General features: G+C 27.5%; 1 protein-coding gene across 1 annotated transcript in view; it reads left to right on the top strand.

Moving 5' to 3' along the window:
• LOC137622180 (N-acetylgalactosamine-6-sulfatase-like) overlaps window positions 1-12,500 on the top strand; it is a 43,060-nt gene that overhangs the window by 15,308 nt on the left and 15,252 nt on the right. Inside the window, exons 5-6 of the mRNA XM_068352618.1 lie at window positions 9,288-9,431; window positions 10,980-11,167. Of these exons, the coding sequence (XP_068208719.1) occupies window positions 9,288-9,431; window positions 10,980-11,167 (332 nt within the window). The remainder of the gene's footprint in view (window positions 1-9,287; window positions 9,432-10,979; window positions 11,168-12,500) is intronic.

Genomic DNA, 12,500 nt, shown 5'->3' with positions numbered 1-12,500 from the left:
CGGGTAACTTTTAAACCTTTAGAAATATCAAATAGGCAATGCAGCTTTCTGCTTCTCAGACGAAAAAGGAATAGACACCCAATAGAGTCTGCTCTTTGTCAGTAAAATCCTTGTATTATTATTATTATTATTATTATTATTATTATTATTATTATTATTATTATTATTATTATTATTATTATTATTATTATTATTTGCTAAGCTACAACCATAGTTGGAAAAGCAGGATGCTATAATCCTAGGGGCTCCATCAGGGAAATAGCCCAGTGAGGAAATAAAAAAAAAAGAAAAAGAAAATATTTTAAGAACAGTAACAACATTGAAATAAATATCTCCTATATGAACTATCAAGACTTTAACAAAACAAGAGGAAGAGAAATAAGATAGAATAGTGTGCCCCAGTGTACCCTCAAGCAAGAGAACTCTAACCCAAGACAGTGGAAGACCATGGTACAGAGGCTATGGCACTACCCAAGACAAGAGAACAGTGATTTGAATTTGGAGTGACCTTCTCTTAGAAGAGTTGCTTTTTAGCTGGAGTCCGATAGAAGATAACGGTGGATAACATAAAATGTCAATAATTATTCTAATCTTCAAGATTGTACATTGTTGATGAGGAATATACAGAAGGTTGTCCATTTTTCGTAGAAGGTATGTAGAAGCTAGTGATGATAATATCAAGACTGTTATTGAAATGAATAAACATTATACCGGTTTGTATTGAAATGGAAGGAGTGGATAACCTGTTTGCCGTATAACCAATGTGCTGTTGAATGTTTGTTTTTCCCATCTGGATGGAATTCCATTCTGAAATAAAAGGATTTACCCAAGTTCGTACGTATAATTGGTATGCCAAAGGAGATAAATGTTACTAAAAAACAAGTCATGATAAATGTTACATCATTAATATTAACCCAGATAGACATGAGATTATAAGATCGTACACTGCAGAGATTACTCGAGTGCCATATGTGGGTGAGATCATGGTGAGGGGTTGATGGAGATGATTTGGGTATGCTCTTGGCATTCCCCAAGGGAGATTGGTTCCCCAAACATTTAATTGGGATCCACAAGGCACTAGAAGAGTTGGAAGACCCAGGCCTACATGGCTGAGGACTATGAAGCGTGAAGTAGGAGATGATGAATCGAGAAGTATTGATTTAAAAGTTCAAGATAGAGACGACTAGACAAATCTAACTGAGGCCCTTTATGTCAATAGGCGTAGGAGATGATGATGATAATGCAGAAAGATTGCATTAACACATCAAACCTCAACAAAACCATATTAACAGTAATTTGTGTGTTTTATGAGCAGTTAAAATCCAAGCTCCTACACATACTAACTACATCATTTCATTATTTTCGTGACGACTGTGGGTCTTCAACATAAACTAGAAAGGCCAAACCTATCTGGAACTACAGAAGTCATTGCAAATGATTTTCTGTTGAATAGGTTGGCATAGGTTTTGCTCCCTAGCTTACGTATAACTGATCTTTTCAACGTTGGTACTGATCTTGATATATTTTATATATTTTATCATTCTCATTTATAGTTTGTTTGGTACTTCCCTATTTCCTAAACCCCATTGGGCTACTCTGCCTGTAGAGTCCTGGGGCTTGTAGCATTCTGTTTTTCCATCATGGCTAATAGCTCAGCTAATACTACTACTACTACTACTACTACTACTACTACTACTACTACTACTACTACTAATAATAATAATAATAATAATAATAATAATAATAATAATAATAATAATAATAATAATAATAATAATAATAATAGTAATAATAATTCTAGATTTACCTATTTGTTACAGATGTTTTCTGAGTGCTCCCTCATGGATGACTGGAGGGGCCTAGCAAGAAGTTATAAAAAAAAAATAAAAAGATTCTTGCTGGGCCCCTCCAGTCATCCGTGAGGGATCATCCAGAAAACGTCTGTAATAATAATAATAATAATAATAATAATAATAATAATAATAATAATAATAATAATAATAATAATATTGGGAAATCCTCCACCAATGTATAGATCATATAATGTAAGCCCTCTCTTCGAAAATGCCTCCAGCCTGTATTACATGTCACCCAAACTAATTAATTTCAACACCACAATTATCAAATTGAAAATAACTAATTTCAACACCACAATTATCAAATTAAAATAACTAATTTTCAGCATTCAACACCACAATTATAAAATTAAAAATAACTAATTTCAACACCACAATTATCAAATTAAAAATAACTAATTTCAACACCACAATTATCAAATTAAAAATAACTACTTTCCAGCATTCAACACCACAAATATTGAATTAAAAATAACTAATTTCAACACCACAATTATCTAATTATAAATAACTAATTTAAACACCACAATTATCAAATAATGAATAACTAATTTCAACACCACAATTATCAAATTAAAAATAACTACTTTCCAGCATTCAACACCACATTTATTAAATTAAAAATAATTAATTTCAACACCACAATCATCAAATTAAAAATAACTAATTTCAACACCATATTTATCAAATTAGAAATAACTAATTTCAACACCACGTTTATCAAAGTAAAAATAACTAATTTCAACAACACAATTATCAAATTAAAAATAACTAATTTCAACACCACAATTATCAAATTAAAAATAACTGATTTCAACACCACAATTATCAAATTAAAAATTACTAATTTCAACACCACAATTATCAAATTAAAAATAACTAATTTCAACACCCCAATTATCTAATTATAAATAACTGATTTCAACACCATAATTATCGAATTAAAAATAACTAATTTCAACACCTCAATTATCTAATTATAAATAACTAATTTCAACACCACAATTATAAAATTAAAAATAACTAATTTCAACACCACAATTATAAAATTAAAAATAACTAATTTCAACACCACAATTATCAAATTAAAAATAACTAATTTCAACACCACGATTATAAAATTAAAAATAACTAATTTCAACACCACATTTATCAAATTAAAAATAACCAATTTCAACAGCACATTTATCAAATTAAAAATAACTAATTTCAACACCACATTTATCAAATTAAAAATAACTACTTTCCAGCATTCAACACCACAAATATTAAATTAAAAATAACTAATATCAATACCACAATTATGAAATTAAGAATAACTAATTTCAACACCACAATTATCAAATTATAAATAACTAATTTCAACACCACAATTATCAAATTAAAAATAACTACTTTCAAACATTCAACACCACATTTATTAAATTAAAAATAATTAATTGCAACACCACAATTATAAATTTAAAAATAACTAATTTCAACACCACATTTATCAAATTAAAAATAACTAATTTCAAAACGACAATTATCAAATTAAAAATAACTAATTTCAATACCACATTTATCATATTAAAAATAATTAATTTCAACACGACAATTATCAAATTAAAAATAACTAATTTCAATACAACATTTATCAAATTAAAAATAACTAATTTCAACACCACATTTATCAAATTAAAAATAACTAATTTCAACACCACAATTATCAAATTATAAATAACTAATTTCAACACCACAATTATCAAATTAAAGATAACCTATTTCAACACCACAATTATCAAATTAAAAATAATGATTTTCAACACCACAATTATCAAATTATAAATAACTAATTTCAACACCACAATTATCAAATTAAAAATAATTAATTTCAACACCACAATTATCAAATTAAAAATAACTAATTTCAACACCACATTTATCAAATTAAAAATAACTAATTTCAACACCACGATTATCAAATTATAAATAACTAATTTCAATACCACAATTATCAAATAAAAAATAACTAATTTCAACACCACAATTATCAAATTAAAAATAACAATTTTCAACACCACAACTATCAAATTATAAATAATTAATTTCAACACCACAATTATCAAATTGAAAATAATTAATTTCAACACCACAATTATCAAATTAAAAATAATTAATTTCAACACCACAATTATCTAATTATAAATAACTAATTTCAACATCACAATTATCAAATTAAAAATAACTACTTTCCAGCATTCAACACCACAAATATTAAATTAAAAATAACTAATTCCAACACCATAATTATCAAATTAAGAATAACTAATTTCAACACCACAATTATCAAATTAAAATAACTAATTTCAACAACATAATTATAAAATAAAAAATAATTCATTTCAACACCACAATTATCAAATTAAAAATAACTAATTTCAACACCACAATTGTCGATTTAAAAATAACTAATTTCAACACCACAATTATCAAATTATAAATAACTAATTTCAACACCACAATTATCAAATTGAAAATAACTAATTTCAACACCACAATTATCAAATTATAAATAACTAATTTCAACACCACAATTATCAAATTAAAGATAACTTATTTCAACACCACAATTATCAAATTAAAAATAATGATTTCAACACCACAATTATCAAATTATAAATAACTAATTTCAACACCACAATTATCAAATTAAAAATAATTAATTTCAACACCACAATTATCAAATTAAAAATAACTAATTTCAACACCACATTTATCAAATTAAAAATAACTAATTTCAACACCACGATTATCAAATTATAAATAACTAATTTCAATACCACAATTATCAAATTAAAAATAACTAATTTCAACACCACAATTATCTAATTATAAATAACTAATTTCAACACCACAAATATAAAATTAAAAATAACTAATTTCAACACGACAATTATCAAATTAAAAATAACTAATTTCAACACCACAATTATCAAATTGAAACTAACTTATTTCAACACCACAATTATCAAATTAAAAATAACTAATTTCAACACCACAATTATCTAATTATAAATAACTAATTTCAACACCACAATTATCAAATTAAAGATAACCAATTTCAACACCACAATTATCAAATTAAAAATAACTAATTTCAACACAACAATTATCAAATGAAAAATAACTAATTTCAATACCACAATTATCTAATTATAAATAACTAATTTCAACACCACAATTATAAAATTGAAAATAACTAATTTCAACACCACATTAATCAAATTAAAAATAACTAATTTCAACACCACAATTATCAAATTAAAAATAACGATTTTCAACACCACAATTATCAAATTGAAAATAAATACTTTCCAGCATTCAACACCACAATTATAAAATTAAAAATAAATAATTTCAACACCACATTTATCAAATTAAAAATAACTAATTTCAACACCACAATTATCAAATTATAAATAACTAATTTCAACACCACAATTATCAAATTAAAAATAACTAATTTCAACACCACAATTATCAAATAAAAAATAACTAATTTCAACACCACAATTATCAAATTAAAAATGACTAATTTCAACACCACAATTATCAAATTAAAAATAACTAATTTCAACACCACAATTATCAAATTGAAAATAACTAATTTCAACACCACAATTATCAAATTAATAATAACTAATTTCAACACCACAATTATCAAATTAATAATAACTAATTTCAACACCACAATTATCAAATTAATAATATCTAATTTCAACACCACAATTATCAAATTAAAAATTACTAATTTCAACACCACAATTATCAAATTAAAAATAACTAATTTCAACACCACAATTATCAAATTAAAAATAACTAATTTCAACACCACAAATTTCTAATTATAAATAACTAATTTCAACACCACAATTATCAAATTGAAAATAACTAATTTCAACACCACAATCATCAAATTAAAAATAACTAATTTCAACACCACAATTATCAAATTAAAAATAACTAATTTCAATACTACAATTATCAAATTAAAAATAACTAATTTCAACACCACAATTATCAAATTAAAATAACTAATTTCCAGCATTCAACACCACAAATATTAAATTAAAAATAACTAATTCCAACACCATAATTATCAACTTAAGAATAACTAATTTCAACACCACAATTATCAAATTAAAATAACTAATTTCAACAACATAATTATAAAATTAAAAATAATTAATTTCAACACCACAATTATCAAATTAAAAATAAATAATTTCAACACCACAATTGTCGATTTAAAAATAACTAATTTCAACACCACAATTATCAAATTAAAAATAACTAATTTCAACACCACAATTATCAAATTGAAAATAACTAATTTCAACACCACAATTATCAAATTATAAATAACTAATTTCAACACCACAATTATAAAATTAAAATAACTAATTTCAACACCACATTTATCAAATTAAAAATAACTAATTTCAACACCACATTTATCAAATTATAAATAACTAATTTCAACACCACAATTATCAAATTAAAAATAACTAATTTCAACACCACAATTATCAAATCAAAAATAACTAATTTCAACACCACAATTATCAAATTGAAAATAACTAATTTCAACACCACAATTATCAAATTAAAAATAACTAATTTCAATACCACAATTATCAAATTAAAAATAACTAATTTCAACACCACAATTATCTAATTATAAATAACTAATTTCAACACCACAAATATAAAATTAAAAATAACTAATTTCATCACCACAATTATCAAATTAAAAATAACTAATTTCAACACCACAATTATCAAATTGAAACTAACTTATTTCAACACCACAATTATCAAATTAAAAATAACTAATTTCAACACCACAATTATCTAATTATAAATAACTAATTTCAACACCACAATTATCAAATTAAAAATAACCAATTTCAACACCACAATTATTAAATTAAAAATAACTAATTTCAACACCACAATTATCAAATGAAAAATAACTAATTTCAATACCACAATTATCTAATTATAAATAACTAATTTCAACACCACAATTATAAAATTGAAAATAACTAATTTCAACACCACATTAATCAAATTAAAAATAACTAATTTCAACACCACAATTATCAAATTAAAAATAACGATTTTCAACACCATAATTATCAAATTGAAAATAAATACTTTCCAGCATTCAACACCACAATTATAAAATAAAAAATAAAAAATTTCAACACCACATTTATCAAATTAAAAATAACTAATTTCAACACCACAATTATCAAATTATAAATAACTAATTTCAACACCACAATTATCAAATCAAAAATAACTAATTTCAACACCACAATTATCAAATTAAAAATAACTAATTTCAACACCACAATTATCAAATTAAAAATAACTAATTTCAACACCACAATTATCAAATTGAAAATAACTAATTTCAACACCACAATTATCAAATTAATAATAACTAATTTCAACACCACAATTATCAAATTAATAATAACTAATTTCAACACCACAATTATCAAATTAATAATATCTAATTTCAACACCACAATTATCAAATTAAAAATTACTAATTTCAACACCACAATTATCAAATTAAAAATTACTAATTTCAACACCACAATTATCAAATTAAAAATAACTAATTTCAACACCACAAATTTCTAATTATAAATAACTAATTTCAACACCACAATTATCAAATTAAAAATAACTAATTTCAACACCACAATTATCAAATTAAAAATAACTAATTTCAACACCACAATTATCAAATTAAAAATAACTAATTTCAACACTACAATTATCAAATTAAAAATAACTAATTTCAACACCACAATTACCTAATTATAAATAACTAATTTCAACACCACAATTATCAAATTAAAAATAACTAATTTCAACACCACAATTATCTAATTATAAATAACTAATTTCAACACCACAATTAAAAATAACTAATTTCAACACCACAATAATCAAATTAAAAATAACTAATTTCAACAACACAATTATAAAATTAAAAATAACTAATTTCAACACCACAATTATAAAAATAAAAAATAACTAATTTCAACACCATAATTATCAAATTAAAAATAAATACTTTCCCGCATTCAACACCACAATTATCAAATTAAAAATAAATACTTTCCCGCATTCAACACCACAATTATCAAATTAAAAATAAATACTTTCCCGTATTCAACACCACAATTATCAAATTCAGAATAACTAATTTCAACATCATAATTATCAAATTAGAAATAAATACTTTCCCGCATTCAACACCACAATTATCAAATTAAAAATAACTACTTTCCCGTATTCAACACCACAATTTTCAAATTAAAAATAACTAATTTCAACACCACAATTAAAACTAATTTCCAGCATTCATCACCACAATTATTAAATAAAAGATAATTTATTTCAGCGCCACAATTATTAATTAACTGTTGAATCGGAGAGATTAGTTAATTATATTTGAATACTGCTGTAACACCTGGACACATTACCCTGGAGACAACATATCAACTAAATGACCTTCAATCGACGCTCAAGTTACGTCACATTTCCATCCTGGTTCATCTTTGTAACCTGCTGTGTTACAGGCCAATAAATTCTCATAATTGCGTACTGAATTCTAAGTGAATAATTTGGATTGTTAATAAACACCGTCTCTTATCTTGGACCGAAGATGGCATTCACGAATCGCTAAACGAGTTTACTAAATAATGTAGCAGATTATTCCATAGGCTATGGCTGATGGTAATGGCAAGGAATAGCTTTTGGGAGGAGCTTCAAATATTGCTCAAATAATAGAAAAGTTAAGAAGGGAATGAGAAACTACACACACACACACACACACATACACACACACACATACACACAGACACCCACACACACAAACACACACATATACATACACACACACACACACACACATATATATATATATATATATATATATATATATATATATATATATATATATATATATATATATATATATATATATATGTATGTATCAACAACACATGCAGCTGTTTATAGTCCACTACAAGCCAAATGCCTCACACACACACACACACACACACACACACACACACACACACACACATATATATATATATATATATATATATATATATATATATATATATATGTATATATATATATATGTGTGTGTGTGTGTGTGTGTGTATGTATGTATCTATGTATGTACGTACATATGTGTATGGTATGTGCATAAAAATAAAATTCGGAGCCTACATATACAACCACACGTTCATATTACATACTATATTACACGAGCATGATAAAAGATGGCGCCGACAAACGTTCTCTTTCTGATGAACCTCCATAAGTTATAATTTTCTCCTCTCCCCTTCCCAGGCATCTTGGTCATCGTTCCCCTCACCTGCCCTTGGAGAGAGGATTTGATTATTGGTTCGGATCCCCTAATTGTCATTTTGGCCCATACGACGACAAGAATACGCCGAACATACCCATCTTCCTGAACTCGTCTATGATTGGCAGGTACGGTGTCGAATTAGGATGTGAATTAGCTGTTTCTTTTTGCACTTAGTGGATCATTTCCTTGAGAGAGAGAGAGAGAGAGAGAGAGAGAGAGAGAGAGAGAGAGAGAGAGAGAGAGAGAGAGAGAGAGAGAGAGAGAGAGAGTTACAAGGATTTTGGACGTCTCAGACTTTTTAGTCCATCCCCGGAGACTCCATGTGCTATTTGGTAAAGCGATTTAGTTTAATCGTTTAGAGAGTTCTTATGATCTTGTTTAACTTATTCTTGAACTCGTTTAAAGTGTTACTGTTTACTACATCCGCTGGAAGTCTATTCCAAGTATTTGCTATTTTGTATGTAAAGAAATTGCCACATTGATTGGTGTTGTATCTTTTCAATTCCACTTTGTATCCGTTACCTCTGGACTGATTTGTGCTAAGCCTGAATAGATTGTTGTAATCTACATTTGTTATTCATTTAAGAAAATTAAATTTTGAGAGAGAGAGAGAGAGAGAGAGAGAGAGAGAGAGAGAGAGAGAGAGGTGGGTACGTCCTTCACATTACAAAATCGACTATAAAGTCAATTTTTATTTCATTTTTATTTCTGTTACTGATTCGAGAAGCCAATTATTCCTATGAATCATGTTCTTGTAAAGAATTCTCATTAATATGTGTAGTTTGTTAGAGAAAGTAACAGAGAGAATACAAAAAAAGGAAAAATTGAATCAACTCGTAAGGTAAAATCGTATATCAAATATTTCATATGCAAAAGGCCTTTTGTACATTCTGAAATGAATTGCAGTGCAAAGTAAAAATACTAAAAAAATAATCACGCAAGATATTCATTATTGCAGTAGGTAACGAGTAGCTATTTTGCAGAATGATATCCCGTTGGAAGCAAATTGCAAAGCTACATAACATCCCAATCAATCGATAACCAAGCAAAAAACCTTGCTCAAAGTTAAAAGTTAAAACCCTCCTACCTTCCATCTTTATGTCCAACCTCTTAACTTTAATTCACCTTGCAATTACTGGGGGGAATCTGAATGGCCTTCACAGCCCTAACGCTGGGTCAAATGCCCACTTCTGTATTAACCCATGACAGATCCCCGAGGCTTCGAACTTCTTTGGGGCCTGAACATCCCTCAGAGGACACCCCTGGCATAATTCACGCTCTCTTTTCATACAATTTATTACAGTAATATTACAACTAAAGTTTATAAACCAGTTTTCAAATTTAACAAATAGATAATGCGGCTCTACACTGTTAAAAAAAAACGTAATATTAATCGGAAATTCTCCGTAAAAATATGCTTTTTCTCAGCCGTATTTCAGTAAAATACAGGCGTCCGTAATTTTACCTTATTTTGTTATTATCATTTACGGGTTGGTGACCGTACTATAACTTCTTTACGTCAATATATCCGTTTTTAAAACGGTAAAAATCCTGGAATAAATGTTGTCAGGCATTTACAGTTTTTTTTTTTAATTCAAATTTTTATCAGTGTGTTATATCCAAATTGAGCATGCACAGAAGTTCACAGTTCTTCAACATTTCCCCTTCATCAGATACTACGAGCAGTTCCCCATCGATCGCAAAACTGGAATTTCGAACATGACCCGACTCTTCACCGAAGAAGCTGTTGGCTTCATCCACCGGGAAGCGACCCACGGTCCTTTCTTCCTCTACTGGGCGCCAGATGCCACCCACGCCTACACGTACGCTTCTGAAGAATTCCGTGGCACCAGCAGGAGAGGTAGGCCTGCGTCGTCGGGAGAGTCATGACTCTAATAACTGTTTTCGAAAAGGGTTTCTGCATTAGAATTTAAAAAACCCGAAATTATAATCTGAAATTCTCCGTAAAAATATAATGTTCTTAGTCGTATTTCAGTAAAATATAGGCGACCTTATTATCTTTTACGAGTTGACCGTAATATCACTCCTTTACGTCAATATATCCATTTTTAAAACGGTAAAATCTTGAAATATATGTTGCCGGGTATTTAACGTTTTCTTAATGCAAATTTTGAACAGTGAATCTTACTGTATTTTAATCAAAGATATTTTCTTTTCTTTAATCATTACTTTTCATAAAGTTTATTTATTTTATTTCCTTTCCTCCCTGGGCTATTTTGCCCTGTAGGAGCCCTTGGGCTTAAATCATTTAAGCTTTTCCAACTAGGGTTGTAGCTTAACAAGTAATAATATCAATATTATTATTATTATCATTACTTGCTAAGCTACAACCCTAGTTGGAAAAGCAGGATGCTATAAGCCCAGGGGCTACAACAGGGAAAATAGCTCAGTGAGAAAAGGGAACAAGGAAAAATAAAATATTTTAAGAGGAGCAACAACATTAAAATAAATATCACTTTATAAACTATAAAAACTTTAACAAAACAAGAGGAAGACAAATAAGATATAAGATAGAACAGTGTGCCCGAGTGTACCCTCAAGCAAGAGAACTCTAACCCAAGACAGTGGAAGACCATGGTACAGAGGCTATGGCACTACCCAAGATTATAGAACAATGGTTTGATTTTGGAGTGTCCTTCTCCTTGAAGAGCTGCTTACCACAGCTAAAGAGTCTCTTCAACCCTTACAAAGAGGAAAGTAGCCACTGAACAATTACAGTGCTAAGAAGAATTGTTTGGTAATCTCAGCGTTGTCCGGTGTATGAGAACAGAGGAGAATATGTAAAGAATAGCCAGACTATATGAAAGAAAATAATAATAAATGCAAAGAAACAATACAATTCACCAATTTGCTTACATAATTGTAAACAATTACATGAATCAAACCCTCGTTACATACTTTGTCCAATTTCTCCATCATAGATTACTTTAATTTGCGATGAATGTTTTTATGTTGAACAGGCTGACATAAGTATCTTTTTATAGTTTAATATGAAAGATCTATTTTATTGTTATTACTGTTTTTAAAATATTTTACATTAATTGTTCATTACTTCTCATGTAGTTTATTTATATTTTTGTTCCTTTCCTCACTGGGCTATTTTCCCCTGCTGGAGCCCTTAGCCTTATAGCATCCTGCTTTTCCAACTAGAGTTGTAGATTAGCTGCTAATGA

The sequence above is a fragment of the Palaemon carinicauda genome, chromosome 29 (assembly GCF_036898095.1).
Source record: "Palaemon carinicauda isolate YSFRI2023 chromosome 29, ASM3689809v2, whole genome shotgun sequence".
NCBI classification, from domain to species: Eukaryota; Metazoa; Arthropoda; class Malacostraca; order Decapoda; family Palaemonidae; genus Palaemon; species Palaemon carinicauda.
This window is presented reverse-complemented; position numbering and strand designations above follow the sequence as displayed.